The 27829-nt window shown below is 43.1% G+C and overlaps 1 protein-coding gene and 1 long non-coding RNA gene across 3 annotated transcripts in view; one reads left to right on the plus strand and one right to left on the minus strand.

Moving 5' to 3' along the window:
- Positions 1-27829, minus strand: part of LOC310764401 — a 468487-nt gene that overhangs the window by 317078 nt on the left and 123580 nt on the right. The gene's annotated exons all lie outside the window — the stretch shown is intronic.
- The window catches only part of MDM4 (MDM4 regulator of p53), a 29562-nt gene continuing 14368 nt past the window's right edge, over positions 12636-27829 (plus strand). The window contains exons 1-5 of one of the 2 annotated variants that reach the window (XM_083618210.1): positions 12636-12978; positions 17594-17705; positions 19654-19728; positions 23001-23134; positions 25040-25095. In XM_083618210.1, coding sequence (XP_083474336.1) covers positions 17631-17705; positions 19654-19728; positions 23001-23134; positions 25040-25095 — 340 coding nt within the window. In that variant the 5' untranslated portion in view covers positions 12636-12978; positions 17594-17630. The remainder of the gene's footprint in view (positions 12979-17593; positions 17706-19653; positions 19729-23000; positions 23135-25039; positions 25096-27829) is intronic. The other variant, XM_083618211.1, reaches the window with a different exon arrangement.

A 27829-nucleotide genomic window follows, 5' to 3' on the forward strand; every position in this document is an offset into this window, starting at 1 on the left:
ATAGGGTAACCTGTTTAACTATTTCACCTCCAGCACTCATATGGTAACGTCACACCCCCATCCTGTCAATTTCACTGAAGAGCAGAGGAAGGGACAGTGGTGAGCAGGGCCGTCTTAAGCATATCCAGCACCATGGTGCAAAGATCCCTCCGGCGCCCCTCCACGGCAACTCCAAAACAAGGGAGGGGGCGGTGGAAAATGTCCTCTGCCTCCCCCACCACCCCGATCCCCGCCATGACAGCGGCGATCAAGCAGGAAAACGTGCTGGCGGACATGTCCTCTGGCTTCGGGGCGCCTGAGAAGGCAGCCCAGGAAGGCTGCGCACCAGGAAGCAGGAGGAGGATAACGGCGCCGTCTTTAGCAGATGCAGACGCTTGAGAGGGAAGCTGCACGTAGCTTCCATCCTAAGCGTCTGCGGGGATCGCTCTCCTCCTGCGGAGGCTTGGGAGGGAAGCTGCACACCCGCCAGCCATATACAGTGGTACCTCGGGTTACATACGCTTCAGGTTACAGACTCCGCTAACCCAGAAATAGTACCTCAGGTTAAGAACTTTGCTTCAGGATGAGAACAGAAATCGTGCTGCGGCGGCGCGGCGGCAGCGGGAGGCCCCATTTTATAAAGTGGTGCTTCAGGTTAAGAACAGTTTCAGGTTAAGAACGGACCTCCGGAACGAATTAAGTACTTAACCCGAGGTACCACTGTAGTTGGCGGGGCGCAGCTGGCAGGCGTGCAGGGAAAGGGGAGGCTGCTGGCAAAGCCACGCAGCCCCCCCCCCCACTCGCTAGGGCGCCCTTGAGAGGCCGGCACCCTGGTGCAACGAACCACTAAGACCAATGGGAAAGACGGCTCTGGTGGTGAAGCTGCCAAACAAGGGAGGCAGGCAGGGTTCCACACTGTCGCCAGCTATATCACAAGTAAGGCCTGCGAACCAGCTGAGTCAACAGCATCAGTCAGTTCACACCTGAAAGCCTTGTACTGTTCTTGTGTTGTTTGTTTGATAAACCGTGATGGTCAAGCACTTGGAAGGGAGGAAACTGACAACCAAACACCACCAACACCAGAACAGGAGAAGAAAGGGCAAAACATGGAAATGCATTGGATTGGGATAGATGCTTCTGGTTCATGTGTGAGCAAACGATGCTGTCGATACCAGAAAAAAGGGTTAGTGTGGAAAATTACCTAGATCGCAATCCTATGGATATTTCCTAGGGAGGTCACCTCTGCTGAACTTTGTAAGACGTATTTCTCAACAAGCCTGACTGAGAGGATTACATTTGCGGTCTTCACTTGTGTCCTCATCCAAAGCTTAAGGGCAAGCAGATCGTCAGGAAAATGAAAGAGCAGGATTTTTGAGCCCCACAATATTAATCTCAGAGCAAAAGATTGGAGTGTGTATGGGGCAAAGGAATAGTTCCATTGATATCTAACCCTTGATAATCATGAGAGGAATTTGTACTTTGATCTGGGTCACAGTCAAGATACATTCGGGGGTGGTAGGGTAGGGATGGTCTTTGAGGATCACTGATATTATTATTATTATTATTATTATTATTATTATTATTATTATTATTATTCCCTGCCCTTCTGGGAGCCCATTGGGCGGCTCCCAACAGAGGACTAAAAACAGAATAAAACTTCAAATATTAAAAACTTCCCTAAACAGGGCTGCCTTCAGATGTCTTCTAAAAGTCAGGTAGTTGTTTATTTCCTTGACATCTGATGGGAGGGCATTCTACAGGGCAGGCGCAGCTACTGAGAAGGCCCTCTGTCTGGTTCCCTGCAACCTCACTTCTCGCAGTGAGGGAACCGCCAGAAGGTCCTGGGCCTCGGTGTCTGGGCTAAATGATGGGGGTGGAGACACTGTTGGTTGCCATTCTTGATCCAATCCAGTATGGAAGAGTGTAAATGGCTTATGGACGTTGTAAGGGTTATTCTGACTAATGGCTTAAATATCACATTTCAACAATTTGTAATGAATTACTGGAGTTGCTCTAAGAATGTTAAGAGCACTGGAAAATGATTAATGAAGAAGTCATCTTAGGTGTTTTATCAGTGTAACAACTATCATCGTCCTCTGTTCAATTCCTGGCCAAGTAGGGCTGGAAGAGACCCTTGCCCCAAACCCTGGAGAGCTGCAGCCAATCAGTGTAGGTAATACTGAGCTAGATGGACCAATGGCGTGATTCGACACAGGGCAGCCTCCTACAATCCTAACAACAACAAAACCAATTTATTTATACCTGGTTGTCTGCAGTTAACATCCCTATTGTCAGTTTACAACAAGGAAAATCAAAACTCTACAATATGATAATGAAATACAAAATAATAACAAAACAAAATACAAAACAAATATATTGTGTTTCAAGCATTGTACTTAGGGAAGCTGGGTTTCAGTTCTCCATTCATCCCTAAAGCTCAGTGGGTCGGTCACCCTCTTTCAGTCCAAACTACCCCTCAGGATTGTTATGATGATAAAATGGTGTTTGGGGAGAGGGAGAAGTGTGAATTTGCCCTGGGCTCCTTGGGTTAGGCAAAGAATAGAAATGTAATAAACAAAAAAATACTTCTGCCAAGAGTCAGTCTTTACCTCTGGCTTGTCAGCTTGGGATTATGTCCCAGAAATGGATTAATTAAAATGAAAATGTCAACGCACACAGAGAAAATGAGCCCCTGTGTGCTTGTAACTAAGTGGCCATTTATTGTGCTGATCTCACGCCATGCCAGCTGAGGTTGCTGTCACTGATACAACTAATAAATGGGCTGGCTGTGATGAGCGCATGGTAATGCACATCCATAATAATTGTCCCAGCCTCTTTCTTTCTTTGATGTAGAGCTGAGAGGAACACAGCTTTTATACACACAAACACACACACACCCTCTACATCCTGAACACATACATGTTCATGTAATTCTGAGTGCACATTATCTCAACTTGGTGAGGAAAAATTCTCTGAATGATCTTTGCTTCCAGTACATGTGTTAAGGGCTGGGATAGCAGCAAAATTCATTTAGTCCTTTTGCTGGCTTTTCGCATTCTGTTTCATATGGCGATTTGTTTCAGCTTCCAAAACCTGAAAGGAAAAAAAAGGAATGTAGCAGTTTAGTACAAGCAATACCAAAACTATCCCACACACTCCTACGCAAACACCACGGCAAAGTCTCCACGCAGTCATTCACCAGGTGAAGCTTTTTCCTATCATTGCTCCTGCACACTTGGAAGACTTTACCTACTGCATTTCTAGATGTCAGGCAGCTCTCAGAAGCACAGGAGCCCTGCCAGATAAAAAGCCGAAATACAGATGCACGAAATACAGATTCCACTTTTAATATTACGTTGTACTGTATCTGAAAGTAAGTGGGCCATTGCTATGGAAGAGCAGGCCACCGCCAGCCAGCCTCTCAGGTGCCACAGCACTTCCTCCACTGCTTCTCAATCTACTTTCAGTTCCTCACACTTTTGTCATTTCAGTAGCATTAAGGACGTTGTGCACACTCCCATCTATTCTCCATCCAGTGCACTTCCAGGTTAGCCATATCTAGCCTGCATCTATCCTGTCCTTTTATGAAATACCATGCTTTAAATTGGGTCCCCCCCCGAAGACTGCTTCAATTCTAATTGAGAAAAAGGGGCACACCCACACCATCATTCCCATCACCATCGCATGACTTTCCCCAAAGAATCCCGTGTATTAAGGATGCTGGGAGCTGTAGCTCTGTGAAGGGGGAAAAGAAGATTTCCCAGGATTCTTTGGGGGTAAGTGATGTGCTTTAAAGGTACAGGATAGATAGTATGGTAGTATGTACACAGCCTAAGTCGCGGCTATTCCTTTTTGCTTCCACAGCCCCATGCCTTAGAAGCATAGGGCTATCCCATTTCCAGGGTCCAATCAAGGGGTCACATTCCCTTCTGGGCAAAAGTGGGCACAGCAGTGAATGTAAATTTTGCTTTTGTACAGTAGGTAGGTTTTTGCATGATGTTTCCTCCACTGAAATTATGCACCTTTGCAGCTAAGGAAATGTCACTCCCCAGTTCCTTTGCCTAAAGCAGGGGGCTGGTCCACTGTCCCTCAGACCATGTGGGGGGCTGGACTATATTTTGAAAAAAAAGCATGAATTCCTATGCCCCACAAATAACCCAGAGATGCATTTTAAATAAAAGCACACATTGTACTCATGTAAAAACACACTGATTCCCAGACCATCTGTGGACCGGATTGAGAAGGCGATTGGGCCGGATCCAGCCCCCGGGCCTTAGTTTGCCTACCCATGGCCTAGAGCTTCACATTTGTGCAACTCACAAGTCTTATGGAAAGAGGAACGGTGAACTATAGCCCATCTTAAGGCTTGTGAACCCTAGAATCATCTGCACTCTTCTTTTGTCACTGATGCTTGCACATCTTCTAACCCATCCGCAGCTACGTCTCGTGGAAGCCTAAAAACGCTTTGCTAAATCGGCAATGAATTTTATACTACTAATGTAAAGGCAGTATATTATGCATGTCCAAAACGGAGTGACGCTGAGGTGCGATGCAGACACTGCAGAAGAAAACAAAATGGGGTAAGGCGATCGATATTATACATTTGCTGCAATGTAAGTAGCATATGCTGAAAGTCTGCTTGTCTGTAGTGCCTCTTCGGGCGGTGCTAATTCTACTTTCAAGCAGATTGCTTGGATCTCTTGCCCTGAAGAGCCACACAATCTGCTGGTAAAACCTGCCCCCTAGTGGAAAGAAGCAAACAATGCACTGAAGAGCAAACAAATAACGTAAGAGTAAGTGACGATTAAGCCTGAACTCTGAAATGCAGAGTCTACAACAGTATTCTTTCCAGAGGGGTAGCTGCGCTAGTTCCTTCATTGTATTTGTACAGCGATCACTGCTGTTATCCCGTGCCATCCAAGGCTTCTGATAAGCGCTCCTGTCATCTGAGAACAGAAAGCCACAAAAATATGCTGTAATAATTAGGTGGGATTCACCTAACCAGCTCTGTCTGCAGAATCTTTGCCCAAGGACTTCTGTTTGTGCAACAGGATTCCCCCCCCTTCCCTCCCCATGCCCTAAAATCAACCTTGGGGGTTGTGACTGAGAACCCCAAGAACAGCATGTGGTGTATGGGAGTATGGGGGATATTTCCATCTGGGAAGTTTCTTGCACAGATGGAACAATTGGAAGAGCACAATTTGGAATTTGTCCCATTGTGTTTCTCAGGTGCCTTATACCTAGAAAGTCTAAAGGTGGCTTATAAAAAAATAAATACAGAATTTTAAATCAAGTTGTTAACGGAGAAATCTGAGGGCTCCCTTGGACAAAAAACAAGGACTCCAGCCAGGAATACCAAAACAGCAGCCAGTAGGCTTGGTCTTTATTGAAGACTATTGCGACAGGACTCCCACCTGCCACCAGGTGAAACAAGATGGAAGCCCCATACAAAAGAGAACCCAAACTTTTATTAGCTGCTAACCTAGCAGTTTGAAAGCATGTCAAGTGCAAGTAGATAAATAGGTACCGCTCCAGCGGGAAGGTAAACAGCATTTCCGTGCGCTGCTCTAGTTCACTAGAAGCAGCTTAGTCATGCTGGCCACATGACCTGGAAGCTGTCTGCGGACAAATGCCGGCTCCCTTGGCCTATAGAGCGAGATGAGCACCGCAACCCCAGAGTTCGTCCGCGACTGGACCTAATGGTCAGGGGTACCTTTACCTTTTTAGTAATCCCCATGTTACACCCCCAAAACGACATCACTAATACATCATGGTTACACAATGAAAGGGGAGGTCTGGTGGCAGTAATCTGAGCATCCTGGACCCTGCCCCATTCCTCCCCTTGCCAAACACCCATCAAGTGAAACAAAAGAGATATTTACATTTCCTTGTTTCCCAGTCAAGTTAATCACACCCTTTTGTCTTCATCTGGGTTTCTTATTTCTGGAATGGCTTCCTGTCTGGCACTCAGGTATCAAGATGCCAGGGGTTATCACTCAGGCAGAGGGCCTGCTGAGTAGCTGAGCTCACATGTCTATATAAATTTCTGAAGTTTTCCCAGTGAGCCAGTACATAGATACAGTACATTTCTCAGCGAATTGTTACAATTGGTATTGTGCAGCAAAGGCCCTTGGAATAGATTGGAAGAAACTGTGATGAAGTGTTTTGTGGGGACAAATCACAAAAGTCACAAAAGTAATTGTGCTGATTTTGGTAGTGGGGTGCATGTGTATGATATCTGCTGGAAGGGCAACCCCCCCAACCTATACATAAATTCCTGCAACAAAGTCAACACAGGAACAGTACAATATCTTTTAAAAGCACCCCATTGTACTGCAATATATCCACCCACCTGCTGGCCAATAATGCACAACAGAAAAAAGTAGCTTATGAAACACGGCAGATACCATTAAATGTCTGGGAGTAGAGAAAGGTCTTAATATGACCTCCAATAATAGGGTCAATGCCAAGCTGGCCTCACTGGAGAGAACATTGCATAGACAGGAGGCCACCACTGAAAAGGCTCTCTTTTCTCATTGCTGCCCACCCAACATCTCTTGGAGGGACAGTAATGTATCCAGGAGAATCCCCAAGCTATGAACCTGTTCCTTCAGGAGAAGTGCAGCTACAGCTTGTCCACTTTTGAGCATTGTTTGTTAACTTTCATTTCTCCCATTCAAATAAGAGTCGTTCACACCCACATGTATTTGAATCTGTATGTAAGTAGCAGCATTGGTCTGTCCCCTTGAAACCAGTGGATATGTTCTTTTTTGCGTTTGTCACTGCCTTGTGTCTTCTAATCTGTTGATTCTATCATGCCAATTAAGTACCAACAGGGCATGAGCACAGAAAACCATGCACACACACCATGCTTAAAAAATATATATATCCTTGGCCAAGAAGTATGCAAAAACACAGGCAATTGTAAATTTGCTAGCACATTTTTTCTGGTTTTGTGCAAATCTGTGGGTTCTATATACCGGTATACCTATAGCTAAATTTCCAATGCACCCTTACTAGCATGCTGTAATGGAAAAGAAATGAAAGCAATGGTAAATTCTCAGCACTTTTTAGGTGGCCATCCATCTGGTGAAGAATTTTATTTTAATGTTGCTTACCTTTGCAGTTTTCTGCTTTTGTCCAAATCTGAGGGTTGGGTATGTGTGTGTGTGTGTGTGTGTGTGTGTGTAGGAACTTAATGTATGTCCAAGAACTTCCCATAGTTACAAGCACAGCCAGAAAAGAAATAAAAGCCCTGGTAAATAAAGGAGCATGGAAAGGGGAGCAGCAGAAAGTGATGACTTATGCATCCACACTGAAAACAATTCATTTGCAACCTGAAGTGGAAGGACTCGAGCATGATTTCCCTCAATTTATCCACGCAAAATCTAGGTAAACCCCGATTTACAGGGAGAAACCACAGAGATGGTTGTTGTTTGAGGGCAATGTCATGTGGACCAAGCAAATTGAATAGGAGAAGAAACACATATTAAGCTGTGTGGACAAGCCTGCCATCAGGGACTAGTTAACATCATAAATAGAGGGTGGATGGATGATCTAGTTAGGATTCTTGCATTGCAGGAATGCATTGCATTGTTGGGCTAGATTATCCTCAGGCTCCCTTCTCATTCTATGATATCTCTGTCTTGTGCCTGGAAGATGCAGCTTTGACTATGGTGCATAAGGGGGTTGGCACTCAGAAGATCTGATTAACAATATATACAGAGCTTTTGAAAACAAGGACAGACGTTGGAAAACAGAAGCTAAGAGCTCAGTCCCTCTGCCTTCTGAGCCGAGATATTTCAGTTGACTGCTGCACTTTTGGAAAGATTGAAGTGCCACGTTGCATTCATTTTATTGTTCAGGGGAGGCCCTAGGCTGCAATATACCTGGGAGTAAGTAGTACTGAACTCAATGGGATTTACTTCTAAGTAGTCAGGTATAGAATTGCAGTGTTAAAGAATATCAGAGATTTGATACGTGCTTTGCTTGTTTAAACAGTCGCATGGGGGACTGAAGTTGGGGAAACACTTTGCTAGTATCTTGTTATTTGCAAAAGGTTCGCCCCCGCACGCTCGCTTTTTTTTAAGTATATAAATTGAAGCCTGGTTATTCCAATGCTTTTTCCTCTTTCCTTCATTACTCATGCAGAATCAGAGATTAAAAAAAAAAAACGAGGCAGGAAGGAAATATCACTGCAGCAAGAAATTAACAAAAGGGGCGAACAAGTAATCTGTACTACTATACACACGAAGAAAGGATGCACATGCAGTACTCAAGCCACGAAGAGACAGGTTGCCAGGATAAACGAGAAAGACCATCTACAGTGTGGAAACAAAAGTTTGTAGAGCGCCCGGATAGCTCAGTCGGTAGAGCATCAGACTTTTAATCTGAGGGTCCAGGGTTCAAGTCCCTGTTCGGGCGAGTACGATTTTTAATAGAAAATGGCAAATAAAAATTCTATCAAACTGCAAAAAGGTGGTTTTAATAGCAAAGATTAAGTTACAGGATTCCTTTGCAATATGTCTCGGGGTTTTCTTTTTAATGCACGTTAGAAGAGTAGCTTCTCGCCATCATCTAGTCTCTAGCACAACACAGCGAAAAAGACTACTCAAGGGAAATCGGACTGCAGAAAGTAGTAAGAACACTAAAACAGAAAATTTAATGAAGCTTTTTTTTAAATAAAAAAACGGAATCCGCCCGAACAGGGACTTGAACCCTGGACCCTCAGATTAAAAGTCTGATGCTCTACCGACTGAGCTATCCGGGCTCCGTGCTGAGTTTCTCCACTACGGCGCTAGACAAAGCGAAGCTACTGGAGAGCGTGCAATGTGCTAATTACTCCCATTGCCCTGCGATAACCAATCAGAGCAAAGGAGGTTGGTTATTTCCCCCGTAAAATAAATCCTGCCCCCATTTCCGCCTGCCAACCCCCGTTTCAGGAAACAACGTATCAGTTTTGCATTGACAAAGACACCCACAAACAGATGCACACGGTATATTAATTTGCACAGCGGCTCAGGGTTATTCTATGCACACTGCTTGGCAGGGAGCAAAACAAATAAATAAGTCAGTATTTGCGCAGGCGCAGCCTAGGGACCTCGGTTTGCAGCATGCATGCAAGAACTGCTGCTGCAGCAGCTCCCCTAGTTTTGCTTTCCTAGCGGGCGAAGCTTCCCCTTCCCTTCCTTTGGAGCCCATAAAGAAAAAAGGGTCCCCCTGTTGGCAAAGAGACACGCAGAAGGCCAACGTTCCACGCCAGCCTCCACTTCCGGATCTGGAGAGAAGCCGCCATGTGCGGGGCAGCAGTGAACGATTCTCACTTCCTCCCCAGTCCAGCTCCGTCAAACTGGGCAGGGTTAGAGACCTTCCTTTAGCCTGAGTCGTTTGCAGTGACCAGCGGCTCGGGGCCCCAAAGGTTATTTTGCTCACCGCATGGATCTGCCTCATTGTTTGTTGGTGGCAAGCTTGCAATGCGGTAGGGGCAGCCTCGTGGTATCTCATACAACATGAACACATTTTCTTATGCCATAAATGAGCTGCTGTGGGCTAGAGCCCATTTCAAAAGCCAGCGACATATTTTACCCCCTTGATGCGCCTTTGCAGTGTTGTAAACAAAATCTGGTCTTGTTCCCTTATGGGTTACACAAGTCCTTTGTAGGTTCTCCATCCGTAGGAGAAAATAACAGAGGCCAACCAGAGAATATTGAGAAGCAAAGCAGCTAGTAAGCCTGATCTTTATTAACGCTGTTGCAACAGGGTGCTCCCCTCACACGCAGGAGAGAGGAGGAGGACCCAGAACAAATGTGTGCCTCCCTTTATATAGACATTTTGAAATTCCCTACCCTGGAGCTCAAGACCACCCCCAGACACATCATACCTACATCACAGAAAAGGCGGTTTACAACAGAAATCTGAGTGCTTTGTTTATCTCCTGTCTGCCAGATTATCTGATAATGCCTTATCTGATTGCCTTTCATGGTAGTCTGGCCATTCCTTTGAGATGGTAATCACTTAATTCCTGAGACAAGGGGAAGGTTCCCTCACATTTTCCCTCCTTGCAGAGAAACATTTGGTCAGTCAAAATGGTTTCAGGACTGTATTCCTGTGCTGCTCCAGACATGTGGTTTATATATTTATGTACGTGTTTGCTTGGTACATTTATGAACATTTATGAACATTTATTATATATCTAAGTCCTTAAAATTCTTATAATAGCAGCTTGGGTCTGGGTCTTAGCTGGATCTGGGGTGCACCTCTTTATATATGTATACACACTCACACTCTGGCTGTTGGCATCAGACACAGCATCAAACTGCTTTTGTAGCTTTGGGAACAAAATCACTGCTCCCCCACATTCCCAAACTCACAGGGAATGCATGAGAAGAATTCTATCTTCTCAAAGTTCATGTCTGCTACTTCAACGCGGCATCGGGGGAAACTGCTCCCTCCCCCATAGCTGATGTTCCACACACAGCTATTGTCCTGGCAAAGCTTGCTGCTGCGCGAATCCAGCTTCATAAGCATCGGGGTATGTCTTCCCTTCTGTAGCACATAAATCAAGGCTACTTTCTCAGCAAAGACCTGCCACATCAGGCATTCCCTCTATGTAACTCAGGGACTTGAGATTCATTCCTGTTCATTCTCTGTCTGAGATTAAAAGGAGTCAGGAACACTCAGAAGCAGTCATAAATCAAAGCTTCTCTGTGCGAGCTGCTTTGGCAGCTGCACAAACAGTCCAGCCTGCCTACTTTAGCTTTTAGGCACAGTTTTTACTCACTGTTTGTCTCCTCGCAGCTTTTCTCCCTTCTGTCTCTGAAGAGGCTTGCCTCACGCTGCCAGTTCAAGAGACCCCAACAGGAACAAAAACAGCCCCCAGTCCTTCTTCTGCTGACACTGGTTCTGTGGCCTCGATCCCTGGGCCCATAACCGTTGTATCTGGGGGGTGGTCTTGGGCTACACCCCTTCTGTGATGTATGTATGATGTTTCTGGGGGTGTTCTTGGACTCCAGGGTGGGAAATTTAAAATGTCTATATAAGAGCTTGCACGCATGGTTCAGGGTTCTCCTCCTCTCTCCTGCATGCGGGGGAGCACCATGTTGCAACAGCTAATAAAGATCAGGTTTACTAGCTGCTTTGCTTCTCAATATTCTCTGGTTGGTCTCTGTTATTTTCTCCTACCAATAGAGAGCCTACAAAAGGACTCTATGGGGTACCCAAGAGCCCATATAAGGGAAAAGGAGCAGTTTTTTTTTACTTACACCAATTCAAAGTTACAAAACTTTTCAAATAAAAATAAAAATTAACAAGTGCCTAATTTTGAGGCTCCCGGTGAAGTGAGCCTCCTGACACCCCACTCTGGCTGGCCCTAATTGCAGGTTAGGGGGCGATGCTAAAAGATAATTTACTTAGATAATTTATTTAATTTAGATAATTTACCCTGCAATGTAATCCACTGTTAACATTGCAAACTGTTAACTTCATCTCACATGATTATAGAGGGCCCATGTACATAAACGCTCCCCGTTCAAATGAACCCCAAAAGCCAGGTGTTGTTTATCTAGACTGTAACTGTTAAAGGAATTAAACAGCGCCACCGTGTCTAGGAAACAGGTTCAGCTATGCAAAACCAGCAATACTCCAATTCAAAAGGGAAACATTCAATTCCTTGTCGAAATAACCTGAAAAATAATAATAATAATGCAACAATGATAAAGTTTACACACAAAGTTTATTTCACTCATGTCACAGTGTGGGAAAAGGTGGGAAGGGAAGGTTACAAGAAGTGGTGATCTGTCAGATCTCATGCAAATTCACGAACTGGTTGGCTATCTCATGCAAATCTCTTCACTGTAAAGAGAAACAATGGTAGAACAATGTAAGACTATTGTTCCTGTTATCTTTTTGCAAAGGAACACCTGGGATGTACTGATAAACTCATGACCTGTAAAAAGCTTACATGTGGTGCCTCCCTTTCAGTGACACTGGCCTGACATTTTCTAGGTGCGCACCTACAGACCACCCAAATCAACGGGTATAAATGGAACCTTTTTTTTGGTTCAGGCTCTCTCTTCCTGCGAGCTGTGAGTGGGGACCCTTTTTCCCAGCAGTATTTATAAATACATGGCTTAGCAGCCGCCTTGCTCAAAATTACTCAATTAGCATCTCCCGCTTCTTCCCAACCGACAGAGGAGCCTCCCGGGAACTCTGGACGCTGGTTGGACTTCCCAGCCAGCTTTTCCCGGGTGATTTTTTTAAACAATAAGTCAGGTGGGGCTGAGACTACACCGGATTCCCAGTCCAGTCTCCCGTGCGGAAGAAGCCAATCTAACTTAAATCGCCTCCTCCCAGAATAACGCGGAGCATATTTCCGTGCGAAAGCCTCGTGCTCCACTGGTTTACATACAGCCAATATCGCGCTTTTAAAGATTCAGAGACTAAACCCAATTTTCCCACTTGGGAGTAAGATCCGAATTGGGCGCGGGGGAAACACCCCAATCAGGGGACACCTGTTTCGGCCGCGTGTGAACGAGAGGCAGCTGCTGCCAATCACCTGCAGCAATTACACCCCGCGCGTGGGCAGCCCGCCTCGTGCGACGAAGCAAGCTCCGTAGAAACCTCCTCTTGCAGGTGAGCATCTCTCTCCTCCTTATCTCTGTGGCTTCCACTCTACCCGCCCGCCATTCCGCTCTAGCCTTAGTTTCCCTTTAACCTCTATGGTGTGGTGCGTGACTTGGCGGGAGACTCTCTGTTAGTTGATCCCGCGCGTCGCTGGTCCCGCCATAGGCACGTGGGCGCTGGCCTATCCCTGCGGCCTGGGCGGAAGTGCGCGGGTATCCATGTTGAGAGGCTGGGCGGAAACCGAGGCCTGCTGCCTTCCCGCCCTCGCTAAGATGGAGGCGACGAGCCGCCGGGGGTTTTAAGCGCCCCGTCCTCCCCACCCCGCCCCATCCCCCGTAACTAGCCGGGAGTTGCTGGGCGTCGTGGAGCGGCCTTAGGGTGAGTCCCGGAGGAGGCGGTGAGGGGCCCGAGATCTTCGCGGCTTCTCTGTAGGAGGGCGAACGGTGGCCGGATGCCGAACAGCTCTTGGGGGGGCCCTCCAAGTTCCCCCTCAGCGAAAGGAACTTTTAGGGAAAAGGCGGGTCGGTGGCGGGGCTGAGGCGGGGAAGCGCAGGAGGGGGAAAGCTGCGGGGCGGGGAGCGGAGGGGACGGGGGTTGCCGACTTTTTGGACCGGCCGCTTCGAGAGCCCCCTTGACCTGGGAAGTACAGAAAAGCCCTTGCGGTAAAAAGCGCTGTCCGTCGACTTGCGCCCACGGTGGCGTGTTTTTACACGCTAATATAGGGAAGGATTGCTAGTGGGGGGGGGGGGGGAAGCAAGGGCAGGCAGGCTGCTCCTCTCCCTCTTCTTCCCTGCTCAGTTGGCAACTGTGGCTCCTCGAGTCATTGCGGGCGCAAATGTTAGTATTGGGAGGTTGGAGGTGGCGTGTTGCGAGGGGGACCGTGAAGAAGCTGCCCCAAGCATTTATGAGACGCTCTGTTTTCCTTGGCATGGAAAAGTCTTATTCTTTGGCGATCACTCCTAGCCGAGTACGATTGTCTTCCATAGTCTCCAGTTCCAGGCTGTGGGAGAAGGCACCGCTTGCTAGGCTTTGGAGAGGGGAGGTCCCTGCTGTATCAGTAGCACTTGGGTATTCTGGGACTTTTGACTGCCTTTTTCTTAGTGTAAGGAGGGGAGAACACAGGGGAGGGTTATCATTATTACAGCATTCACTAGTCTGAAAAGCAAAATTAAAGCAGGTATATATTTTTTAAAGGATTAGCATTTGCACACATGCTTAGCTCTTGTTTTGGCGTTTCTCATAATTAAATTCGCCAAGTTCAGGCACATTGCTTTTTTTTTTTTTTTTAAAGGAAGGGTATCTTTCATCTGACTTCCATGCACTTGTGCTTTGTGTAAGCACCCCATCACTAAGGGCTTTGTCTAAAGTAGCTTTCTTTGCTACCCCCCAAGCAACTTTTGAAATTACTTTTTTGTTTGTTTATAACTAATCTGGAGCTGGCTCTGACATCGTGGAAAAATGGTTGGAGAACATGTTAAATATTTTAGAGGGAAAGTTTAAAAATAAGGAAGTGCGCAGGTCCTTACATCATTCAGTGCACCTGTCATTTTTACGTAAGACGCTGAAATGAAAGTTGCTGAATGACAGCCGGCATTTGCTGCTTAGTTGTCCTGCCTAGCCATTTTAAGTAAAGCTTAGAAACAAGGAAGTGATTTTTAAGAGATTAGTAATGCATTGGAAAGTGAACAATAAGTAGACAGCAATGTATGCTCATCATTGTGCGGCAGTCTCAATTCTAGGAGTGCCCGTCTTTATATAACCGAAACGGCACCTTCCATACACAAGCTGGAGATATTACCAGGCTTGAGGGAATGCCCAAGGTTCCCAGAAATAAAAAAAAAAAACATATTTAGGAAAGCAAGGACCCTAGGGTTTGGGAAACTCAATAGCCCAATGAGTTCTTGGCATCCTCCATTGCAACAGAATACTGACTGTTGGGGATGGGTGGAAGGCGAATAGAAAGTAGTATCCTGAACAGGAGCATTCTCACTGCATCACTTGTTTGATTATTTTAAGTCCCCAAACAATTCACAGGGGACTGATCATTTTTTGTGATCTCAGAATGCTGGATGACTGTTAGAGGGTGTGTGATGGTATTTCTTCACATTTTTCTGTGTCATCTTAAAGGGCATAAATGAATGCATGTAGAATTAGAAGATATCCCAAGGGTCATCTCGTCCAACCCTAACCCCCTACAATGCTTGATAGTACCAGCTTGCAACAAAGTGTTTTTGCCCCCTCTCCCAAATATTGTTATAGCTGCTAATCTCATATGGCAATTTACAACTATTGGGCACAAAAATAAGTGATAAGATCCTAGGGGATACTTACATGACGAAAACTAAGACCATCTTATTACCCTTTTTTCAGTTGGTGACAACTTAAAAAACCTACAGGTACACTTACCAGTCAAGTATAAATAAAGCTATTATGAATGAAAAGCCTGCAACTCATTTATTAGACCTTAATGGGGTATTTATCTTTCCTCTAAAAGAGCTTCTTCAAAGTGAAGTCCCAACCAATCTTTACTCTTCTGACCCTTTGAACCCAAAGAAAACCAAGTCCCCTGGGACATGCTCAGGCAAGTCCTAAAACAGTGAATGTGTTCAGATGAGTCACTTGAACAGCGGAGTCATTCAACTAGTACGTACTGGAAATTCTACCTGTTATAAGGAAAAAACTGCTCCTTTTCCCTTATGGGGTACCCAAGAGCCCATATAGAGTCCTTTTGTAGGTTCTCTATTGGTAGGAGAAAATAACAGACTAACCAGAGAATATTGAGAAGCAAAGCAGCTAGTCAGCCTGATCTTTATTAAAGCTGTTGCAACAGTGTGCTCCCCACACACACAGGAGGGGGGGAGGGACCCAGAACAAAGGTGCGTCCACCCTTATACAGTCATACCTCAGGTTACAGACGCCTCAGGTTACTTCCAGGTTTCGGCGCTCGCACGTTGCGCATGCGCAGAAGTGCCAAATCACAACCCGCGCATGCGCAGATGTGCTGCGGGTTGCGAACGTACCTCCCACATGGATCACATTCACAACCCGAGCGTCCACTGTATAGACTTTGAAATTGTCCACCCTCAAACTCCAGACCACCTCCAGAAACATCATACATACATCATAGAAGGGGTGTAGCCCAGGACCACCTCCCCCAATACATCATACATACATCACAGGGGGTGGTCTAAAACAGAATCCTGAGTGTGTTGTTTATCTCCTGTCTGCCATTTACCTGATTGCATTATCTGGGTTTTGGCCACTCTTCTGTTATTATGATCACCCGATTCACACATTAAATGTGCCCTTAAGGCAGGATTTGTGAGCACAGAGACACTTGGGAGATTTCCCCCATTTCCTTTGACCTTGCAGAGAAATATTTGAGGTCATTTTGGGAGAGAGAAAATGGTTTTCTGTGGGTTTCAGACATGTGGTTTACATATTTGTACGCATTTGCTTGGAACATTTATGAACATCTATTTTATTGGGAAGTACGCCCATGTGTCCAGTGTTTTATGGTTTTAAATAAATTGTGGCTATCATGTTCTGTTAAGCTAAATATATTTTTTAGCTGTTTTAAAACTATTTTCTGAATTTTTAAACTTCAAGTGCTGTTGTGAGCTCTAAGAGAAAGTCATAGTTATACATAGATGTCATACTTTTTGCCAGCCATCATTTACAAGGTTATCCAAAGATCCAAACCTGGTTTAGACTATTAGTATTCTTTACTGAGCACCATGGAAAATCCAGCTGGAGGGATTTACTTAGTCCGTCATGACATGAATTGCCATTACTCCTAGCCTGCTATTTTAAACCCCACCACTAGGACATGCAGGTCTGTACATGTTTTATAGTTATTTTGAAAACTGCCACATTAGAGAACAAGGCTGTCAATTCAGTGCATGAAAAACGTCTTCCCTTAATTTCATTCTGAAATGTTGGAATTTGGATGTAATCCTTTTTCTATTTAATGAATTAATGTATACATACTAAGTTTGTGTCTATACATAGGTTGCATAGGTTTTTAATCAGTTCGACTTTTCAGTCTGATTTGTTTAAATCTGATAATACACAATCCATAGATCTACTGAGATCTCATGCTTATCATTTAGTAGCCATCTCATTTAGCCTCTAGATATCACAGTCTCTCCACAAGTTGCAATATCCATACCAAACCCAACATTTGCAATAAAGCTCATGTCCATGCATGCTTCAGTATGATTTACTTCAGAATAAATACCATAGGAGAGAGCTCTGATACTGCCATTTTAACTGGCTGTTTATTGTAAATGGTGCCACAATAAATAATTCTGGATTCTGATTTAGGGATTTTTGCTATCTCATGCTTTCTTTGCTAGAACTGAGTGAAAATAAAGCTTGCTGATTTGAAAGCTCTGCATATAGCATACTGTATTTTTCGTAAACACTTGTGGAACTTTTCAGTTTATAGGATAAACTGTAATTATATCATTAGCTTTAAGCACTAGTACATTCAGTTGCTTGCCCCAGCCCTGCTTGCTGACCAAGTTAACCATGATTGGGTACTAGTTTAATGACTCAGCTGTTAGTGTTCAAGTGACTCATCCTAACAGTCACTGTTTTAGGGATTTGCCTCAACATGCCAGAGGGGACTTGGTTATATTAGGGCTCAAAGGGTCAGAAGAGTAAAGATTGTTTGGGGCTGCACTTCGAAGAAGTTGTTTCAGACACTAGTCTCTAGAAGAGGAGGAAAAATACCTAGTTAAGGTGCAATAAATGAGGAGTTGCAGGCTTTTCCTTCATAATTGCCTAATTTATGTTAGACTAGTGGGTGCTGGATTTTTAAAAGTTGTTAACCAAACTTAAAAAATGGTAATAGGGTGGTCTTAATGTTAGACATGTAAGTACTCTTGGGATCCTATTATTTAATGTTATGCCAAATGGTTTTCTACGACTTCTGAATAGTATGTGTGCTTTCTTTCAGACTAATTAATAAATCTTATTTTGGATTTAGGCTTGTATTGAAGACGGACAGCTGCTACACTGCCAAAATGTCATCTTCCACCTCTACACAATATCTGTCACCAGAGAGTGCCTGCAGAACATCACCTCAACAAGTCAAACAGGTAACCTATTATTATGAGTTTTTTGGGAGGAGGGGTTTGACTGAAGCCTGGGCCCCATTTTAATTCCTGGATCCAGTATGGATTCTATTGCTGGAATAGCCAGCCCAGCCTGCTAAAGGCCTGCTAAATATGGGTCCTAAGTGGAACAAAGGGAGTGGCTCCAGTCAGAGGGCAAATGGGTGGGCTACCCTCCCTCAGCTGTCTGTTAGGAAGACAAAAGGTCAGATTTGTATTATTTGAACCAGAAGGTCAGACTGGAAAGGCAGAGAGAGAGAGAGCCATGTTTCATTTGGCTTGAATCCAAAACTGCAGGTATGTAAGAAGCAAATACCATTTTTGGCTGTTAATGCTGTGAACCCCTCCATCGTAGGCTCAGGTTGTATATATGTATAAATACAGGCAACGACTGATTTACACATGTCCAATTGATGTGCAACCACACATGCATCACGGCGACCCAGAAGTGGCTGGAAAAGGGGGTGTAACACGCAGCAATATAGATGGAAGCGGGAAAGACAAGTGCAGTCAACAGTGGGTGCTAATCAAGCAGGAAGGAGTTCAACTTCTAATTTTATTTGCCATTAATGACAACTGGCTTTTCCATTGGGATTTAGTTCCCTAGTATATTAATTTAGAAGTGGTACTATCTATCATAGTTCCCAGGTAATATGATTAAGCATGTTTGTTTATTCTCACTGCTGGGCGAAAATATTGACTAAGTAAAGGCAGTTGAGTTAATGGCAATATATTAGCTGTCAAATTTAGTATCCTGGGGAGCTGAGAATAATCTAATCTTTATATCCAATTTGGCTATGCTGGAGTTCTTAGGGTCCCAAGTGAAATACATTGAGGTGGTTCAGGTGTTCCTCTTTGGAGTTAGAACGAAATGCAGAGGGCAGGGTGTCTTAAAATGAAGAAATCAACCCATATGACAGAGGCCCCTTAAGTTGGAATCTGGAACTATTCTCTGATTTAATTATTTGGTTATGTATGAGCCTTGTGTTAGATTACTGTAGCACTGAACTTTAAGTGAGCTTAATTTGTGTCCTGCTGCCCGCAAACGGTTTCAGAAGCAGGCATGCAGTTTTGATGCTTCCCTTGGGCTTGATTTCGGAAAACAAGGAGTCCCCAAATGGTAGGTCTTTTCAATTTGTAGTGAGAGTGCCGGGAAACAGTTTCCAACAAAATCCTGAGTTAAAGATGAGTAACATTTTGGAATTTGCAGTGCATTTGCTGCCTGGGTACTGTTTGGAAACTGTGTGATTAAATGCTGTTGGGGACACAGAACTGCATAACTCCACAGACATGTGGGAAAATGGGAGTCAGTATGACCAGTGTAATTTTGAAACTGGTCTAGAATGACTCTAGGTTGCTAACTCCCTTGTTCTGCCTGTTTAGTCTGAACATATCAACACTTCACCTTTGTGTCTCATTTTAGCATTGGGAATATAGAGGGTAATGAGATGTTTAATACAGATTAATGGGCCTTCTTGCTTCAGGCGATTTCATTGTTTCAGCCTTATGAAGCTGCCTGGGTATCTTATATAAAGTTTCATTTGGAGTTGATATAACATCATTGTGGCCCTAATTGGGTATTATGACTGCTGTAGTGAGAGAGGGTGGGGAAGCAACATGTGTGTTATGATACTTGGGATTTGCATGTTGCTGTTGCCTCTCATGCTCGTTCTCTTTAAATCTTTCTCTATCTGGTAAAGTGAAATGTATGATTTACATTGAGGTTATGCATCGTTTGTTAGTGACTTCATCTCCTTAGAATTATTTGTTTCAAAGGTGCATTGGTGGGGATGGGACATTGCAGTTGTGTGTTTCAGGCTTGCATGAAGCATTTAGTTTCCTGTTCTGGGAAAGGTATGGGCAGCATTTAATCTGTCCTCACACAAGTTACAGAACATGGCTTTTAGAAAACTCTCTTTATCACATATCTTAGCTACGACCAAAACCGCCACTCCTGAAGATTCTGCGAGCTGCAGGTGCTCAAGGTGAAACTTTCACACTAAAGGAGGTGAGTTGATACGTACACTCTTCTGTATTGGAAACAGTTTTGATGGTTGCCTTATTTTATGTATTTATATAACCACATCTAATATTGCTGAAATGCCCCCCTTTGACTTCATAGCCCAAAGAAATGAAGTTGCGAACACATTTTGGCTCAGTCCTATTGGAAAACCCCTCTCACTTCCCATATTTAGGCTGTTGAAGCAGGAAAGTGTAATGGTAACTTCCACAAAATGAGGACTGTGCATATGGTCTTTGAATTATATATGCTGTCTTATGCTCCCTAATATTTACTTCTTTTTGGTGGTCAATGTGTATTTGACACAAGCATTTGCCACTTTCAGATGCTGTTTCATCTGTTCTTTTAACATTTCCAGTTTGCTACCTTTTGATTTCCTTCTGGTGATTGATATGCTGCTGTGTGTAATTTTGCAAGTTTATTCTGGATAATTTAGTTGCTAGAATGAAATGTTTCTGCTTCTTCCCAATAACCTGAGTGAGCAGTGTTGGTGAAAGTGGTTTTTTGGGGGAGGGGGAGGGGGAGGGTGTCCCTAAAGACTATCCATAACTATTCTTAGTAATGCATCCCCTAGTTTGATTTTGAGCATAGAGGCTGAAATATGGAGGGGCAGATTTTGGTCTCAGCACTTCTGAACCTTTCATGTGAAATAGGCACATCCTTATTGCCATGGGTGTGTGTTTTATTCATTAAAAGGTTTTTTGAGCTGCCTGTTGCAGATGCTAAAAGAGCAGCAGCTTTTTTTATTGTTGAATAGCTATTATAAAATGATTTAGGGCTATCGGTCAGTATTATGAGGGGGAGGGAAACTGCATTAGTTGTAATCCTGAGAGACTGTTAGAAATGTTTCTTGTTGCCAATTGAAGCTTGAAAGTTTTTGAATTATACTTTTTTATCTTCTCTCATTCCATTGGAAATGTCTTGTCAGCTAAACCCAAGACACCCTGTGAAATCATTTATTTTAAGATGAAAATGCAAAGTGTGTACAAGATTAGAAAAATGACACTAGCTGTGATTTACAGGGGTATCCTGTCAGCTAGGAATTAAATGCAGTGGCTTTTCATTAGGAATGTGTCAGATATTCCTGTAGTGCTCCGTGACTTATTTTAAACACTTATGCATTTAAATAACTTATTTAGCTTCTAATATTTTTGCAAAAAACAAATTGAATACTTTGAATGGAAGGGGTTTTAGTGTTAAAATGTTAATTTGCCACACCAGACTACATTTAGCGCAGCAAGGGCTTGTCCCCCAGCAGTGGGTGGAAGCTGCTAGTAGTTGTTCATTTTGCATTTATCTTCTCTAGGTGAGACTCCCCCCTCCCTTTTGCTGGAGACACAGAGGGGTGACTAGGCTTTTATGCTTAATGTATTACATGAGGGATAGGCTCCACTTGTGTGTTATATACTAGTATGTGGCTGCACCACTTCAGTTGGATCTGGTTTGCAGTTCAAGAATTATCTGATTGCAGGGTCGCTGCCTTAATTTAAAACTTGCAACTCTCACACAAGGAGTGGGGCACTGTGTCTATTGGCCTTATTTCTGAAGGCAGCCCTGTATTGGGAAGTTTTTAATGTTTGATATTTCATTATGTTTTTATATGTGTTGAAAGCCACCCAGATTGGCAGGGGCAACCCAGCTAGTTGAGTGGGGTATATTATTATTATTATTTTATTATAAATAAATAAATAAGCTGATTGGGAATACTTGACCTAGATGCTGAATCTGCCACTGTGCTTGAATGCTCTGAAGGGATGCAGTGTATCTGAGCAGTGTTTGGGACACCCATGGGAAAGTAGCCCTAAGCTGCTCAGAAGGAGGTTAGGGTATTTGTAACAAACTTTTATTACACCGTGAATATATATAAAATCTTCTCTGATGGTTATAATGACAACTACTTTATATCTGCTTAATACAGAATTCCCAGCTTTTAAAAATCTACCTAATACAATAAAATAAACATTGAGCATATGCATTATTTACATATTACCATCTCCTGCATTATAACTAATGCCACTTTCTGTTTACCACTGCTAAGCTGTAGACTAGGGATGGTGAACCTTTGAGCCTCAAGATGTTGTTGGACTCTGATTCTCACCAGCCCCAGCCAGCATGGCCAGTGGTTAGGGATGATGGGCGTTGTAGTCCAGCAGTGCTAGAAGGATCAGTGGTTTCTCAGTCCTGCTCTAGATTGGTTATATTTCCAGACAATTTAAGGTCCACAGATATAAATGTTCAGATCTACAGTTGTGTCATCTTTGAGATCCCAATATAACCAAACTCCAGCCAGTGGGGTTCTAATTAGGGAATGAATATGGACTATAAAAAACTACCCATGTTTGTTTATTCTGTGTTTCCTATCCCCCCCCACAGTTGCTGATGCCTTAAGTGGTTTGCAGAGTTATCCCTGAAGTGCTTTCTCCAGCGCTTTGAATGCAAACTGCTTTCTAAGGAGAGAGAGAAATGTTCACGTTTTAAAAATTTGCACATTTTTTTCTTGCCATGGAAAGCGGTTTGGATTTGGGAGTTCCATTTTAGCTGGATTGTGGAGTTCCGTTTAGGGCTCATATGACTCCGATTCTGTGAACCCCTATTTTAAAACAGTTACGTTGGTTGCCATTATGATTCCAGGCCCAGTTCAAGGTGGTAATTATTCTGATTTTACTTATCAACCCTATGACCCACTTGCACAGGCTTCTCAACCCACTTGTGTGCCACAACCTGCAGGTTGGGGAGCACTTGATGTATATATGACCCTCTTTTGCCACGTGGGTAGCTGAAAGATAAAGCACTGAAATTGGGGAATTAAAAGTCTGTTGTCTCAATTGCCCCATCAGCACAAGCATTCCTGCTTGCCAGATGGAGTGATTCCCCCTCTCCTCCCCACCAGTATTATAGGGATTCTCCTGACCCTCTAGAGTGGAATTGGGGCAGGAGAGGATGGGAGAGCCCTGTTGCACTTGTGGAAGCTCTTGTGCTCCATTCTGCTAGCTCCCTGTGTTAGTTGAATCCAACCCTCAGTATCTACGTTGGTTCAAAGGATGTGATAAGCTTTAATTCATAAAATAAGAGAGCTTTAATTCATGAGATGGGTGGGAGCCATATAAAATTACACCAGTGTATTTACTGACTAGGAGCACTATCATTGTGTGATGTTATTTACAGAGGAAAATGTTCAACAAATTGTAATAGAGAACAATCCTTACTGGTTTAATTCTTTCTGCATGTCTTAAGTTTTTTAATTTTTTTTATTTGCCTAGCTTGTACATTACCTTGGGGAGTATATCTCAAAGAAGCAGCTATATGACAAAAAACAGCAGCACATGGTGTATTGTGGAGGAGACCAGCTGGGGGATCTTCTAGGTTGTGAAAGCTTCTCTGTGAATGACCCAAGGTAGGAAATCTTTAAAACATACATAGAATAAGTTTCCTGTGTGTAAAGCAACTTTCTAATCTATGGTTCCTCTTCAGCTTGGGTGGTATAGATAACTCGTGACACAAGTGATCCCTCCTTCTCCTTTGAGCATAATGTATTTTAGGGGTGCAAGCATCTAATTGAAATCTACTGTATTTGGCCATACATGAACAAAAGATTTTCAATGGGGAACTCCAGTGTGAAATAGCTAAATAAAAATCCATCCAGAAGTTCAAGCCTCTTCATTTGGGATTGAATGGAGTCATTGGATTTTTCACACTTCAGATGTTGATTAACTCAGCAGTGCCTAGTTGATTGTTTTATCGCCTACCACTGCTCTTATAAATGGTTATCATATTTGTCTCACAAACTTTCCACCATAAATGAATTGCCACTTATTTGTATACTTTTTGTACCTCATTTTCCCACCCTTATCACATTTGTATATGTAGCTGCGGATGAGGGTTACACCATGGATATGATGAAGTAGACTCTAGTATCTGAAAGCTTAAGGCACAATAAATGTGTTGGTATTTAAGGTGCCATAAGACACTTCATTAAATAGACTTATTCTGCTTTTGGTCACATACAGCAGTGCTGCTTTCGAATTCTTCTCCATATTAAAACAAAACCTCACAGCAAATAGAAAACCAGCATGCCAGGGAGAGAAGTTGTAGCCTTGCTCTGTAACTTACGTGCTGATTTTTATTTGCAGGAAGTTTTTAGAATGGGGAGAGGTGGTCATTCAAAAAATGACTTCTGCCTAGTGACCTGCTCCGTGCTGCCACTTAACACCACCTGGCTCTGTTGCACATGTAGGTCAGACCTTGAGGCCTGGAATGGGACAAAATGCTAGCCTTGCATGCAGGCTTAACCAAGCCTCCCAACAATATTGCATTTTTTGTTATTTATTTTGTCTACCCGAGGCCATTACAAAAGATAAAATACGTAAAACAGAATAAAAGCAGAACAAAATACACTACACCACTAAAATAAATATTAGAACCAGATGTTCTCTCAGATAAGAGTTTGCTGCCTGAAGAACTTATCACCCCCACAAACTTTTCTCCTTAAAATGGCCACTCTAAAGGCAAAACAGGGCACTTTCTCAGAGGTATGGGGACACATGTCCCCTAATAAAAAGTTAATCAAATGCCCAATTGATCACTCAACTGGGGTATTTAAAACTTTGAAGAAAGCTCCTCTTACATCCTCCTAGCTGGGGCAAACCTGTGTGTAGTGGGGTAAGTCTTCAGGCACATTTCCTCCACATGGGCAAATGCTCTCTTTGTAGGGTAGCTGGCGATGGTGTCCTTAAACTATGGCAGAGCACCTAGACGAACCGCAGAGCTGTAAAGGCTTTTCTCCATTTTATATTTGTGATGCTGTTAAACTGAGGGTGAGGAGTCTGATAGGGTAGTTTGTCATACTAGGGGTCACATTTGGACAGACATGCTCAAGTGTCATCACAAAAATCCTGCTTTAAAATATGAGATTTCATGTGGCAAGATGTCACCTCACAGTCGTAACAAACTTGGAGTCCAAAGAAAGGCCATACTTCTCAATAAGTAATTAAAGACAAGTAAAATCTACTCTCCTGATGATCCCTTTTAGAAATTGCTAGTCAACCCACCACAGCTAGATTCCTTTTAAAGGAAAAAAATGCATTGTTAACCTAAAAATCTTTGAGATACTTAATTGTCCTTGCACTCTAGGTAGGGTGGCAACTGTATGAGTTAGGCTTATGAAAATTTGCAGGCTGTGTTGGCTGTTTCTACTTTCTTTAAAGATTAAGTGGAAGGGTGAGAAGGTTTGATAAGTGTGATAATACCACAATCTGTCCTATGAATGAACTTAACTTTAAAAATAAATACTTTTCCACAGACCAGTTTATGAGATGCTGAAACGGAATGTGACTTCTGTTACTGTTACTGTTACAGGTAGGTTTCATTTTATATTAGCCAAGTTTATGCATTGCTTTATAAAATTTAATTTTGGTAAGTAAAAGCATGTGAAGTCTGCTGATGAAAGTATTGAGACACTACAGCCTTCTCACACCCCCGACACATTTTGGGCAATAGTTTCAAGACTTAGGATGATGAGATTGTTAAATACAGTTGGTGGTTGTCTGATTCCCCCCCCCCCCCATGAACTTAAGTTGATTTATTTCAGTGGGTCTGTTCTGAGTAATAGTCAAACACAACCCTGTGAATACAGTTGAGAGAACCTTCAGTCCAAGTGAAATCATTGTCATTAACCCTTTATTCATGGTACTTAAATACCATCCATTCCTCTGGCTAAAGTTCATATATCTTTCTCCGGATTCTGCTAAATGGATGAACTAGCTTAATTTGTCAGCAGGGAGCAAAATCCCAATGGTTATCTATCATTGAGATTTAAAAATGAGCCTGTGGCCCTCCGGTTATTGTTGGATTCTTGTTTAGTCTTCTCCATTTAGCATGACGATTGATTGGTGAAATGGAAGTTGTGGTCCACTGAGGACCACAGGTTTCCCCATACCTGATGCATACTCTACCGTTGGTTTATTTCCAGTTCTTATATTTTGAACAGAACACGTGGGGTAACAAATACAATTTTTCATCTTTATTTGTCTGGCAACTTAACAAAAATTTACTTGTGGAACTCTTCCCATGCCCCCTCGTTTTTGGCAAGGTCCTCAATTTGCCCACTCTCTGCCATTTGGGGAAAAACGATTTGATTTATTTTATTTCTATGCTGCGTTTCATTCAAATGAATCCAAAAGTGGCTTACAAGCAAGAAATAATAACATGATAGAACACAATACAGTCGTACCTTGGTAGTTGAATGCCTTTGCTCCCGAACAAATTGGCTCCCAAATGCTGCAAACCCGGAAGTGAGTGTTCCAGTTTGCGAACGTTTTTCAGAAGCTGAACGTCCAATGCAGCTTCCGTGGCTTCTGGTTGCGTGCAGGAAGCTCCTGCAGCCAATCGGAAGTCGTGCCTTGGTTTTCAAACCGTTTCAGGAGTTGAATGCATTAAATTCGAGAACCCAAGGTACCACTGTAGCTGCTTAACAATATTTGTTCCAGTTAGTTGGCAAACGATATCCTGCAAGTAGTTACTGTATTCACCTCGTATGAAATGGCAAGCGTAGAAATAATGAGAAACACAAATAAAATGTGAAGGAAATCCATTTCTTGTAGTGATCCTCTCCACTCTTGATAGTTGTGCACCAGTTTTTCATTAGTCATTTAAATTCAGCCTGAGCAAATCCTGTGATAAACAATTATTGGTGGTTCATTCTTGTAATAGTAATTCGCACCTAGGTGACAACCGTAGGGATATCCTCAGGTTGAATTTGAGTATTGCCTGAATGCACCTTGAGTTGTGCTGGTGCAAGATCCAAAAACAAAACTGACTTTGCAGAGCTGGCCCTTGTATTGTGCATGATAGTAGCTATTTCCAGCACCCAGTGATTTAAGGCTTCAGAACTTTTCTTCATCACTTTTGTGGTGCCAGTTGGCCATATTTGCCAGTCAGGTGAAAATGGGGGTTTCATTTGAAATGAAAATAGTAGCTTCAGAACCTTGGTAGAATGAGAAAACTAAACTTTGTTTCCCCACTTCTCACAGTCCTGAGGCTGCTATGGCTTCCCTACTGTTTATATAACATACACATTTTTGTTTGCATTCATAACATTTTACATCCAGCTTGGTTTTTATTCATAAGGTGTGTTTTGGTGAGGTTCTCTTGGAATTTTAATGAAGATAAATCGTGGCGTAGTTCTTTATTTGTGCACTATTTGAAGTCATTTGCACACTCTTTGAGTGATCCACAGAATCCTTTGAGGAGCAAACAAGTGGGCTTCTACCACAGTAGAAAGTATAGCTTGGCCTGGTTTGCAGATAATGCTAAGCTATAGTTTGTTTCTCTAAAATTTGATTTGTTTTCTAGGTTCTCTTGTCTTGCACCTTTATAGTTTGGTGAGTGTCTTGGGCTGGGAGGCCAAATCATGATTAAGGAAGGGTGCTGGGTTCATGTATATCACTGAGCTATAGTTTTTAAAAATCCAAAGACCATAAGCCAACAACCAAGTATGGTTTCTTGGCAGTAAGCAAGCCAGTTAGGCTGCTGGGAACAGTTCACACATAATGCTAAACGGTGGTTTAATAAACCATAGTTTAATAAAGTCAGGATTATATGCAAACCACTCTGAGACTTCTGAAGCCATCCTGAGTTCAGTGGGCATCTTGTTCACTTGCATTTGAGATGTTTGTAGAAACGAATGGGTGGCTCAGAAGAACTCAGTGGGTGACTCTTGAAGCCCAACAAGGTGGTATTGTGGAAAATATAGAAAAAGCGAACTTTCAGAAATTTATTGACGCTACCAAATAAAATCAAAAGAGAAGAGATGACCTGAAAAATTAATAAAACTATTAACAAATTAACAAGCATTTAAAGGCTTGAACATCCGTCACTTTGGGCATTCTGACTCCAACTTCGGCCACAAATAAATACACAATAGAATTTCAGTGCATGAGTATTCCTAACCGTAGTTTTATCCCTCCAATTTTGTTATTGGCTAATTACAGCTAATTGATTTGAGTGGATTTGCACATTTCAAGTCTGTGCAAATATCAGTATTGAAAGATGGAATTCCTGTGAAGTGGCCCTGAATCATCATTCTCTGGCT

Source organism: Podarcis filfolensis, assembly GCF_964270895.1.
Source record: "Podarcis filfolensis genome assembly, chromosome: 6".
NCBI classification, from domain to species: Eukaryota; Metazoa; Chordata; class Lepidosauria; order Squamata; family Lacertidae; genus Podarcis; species Podarcis filfolensis.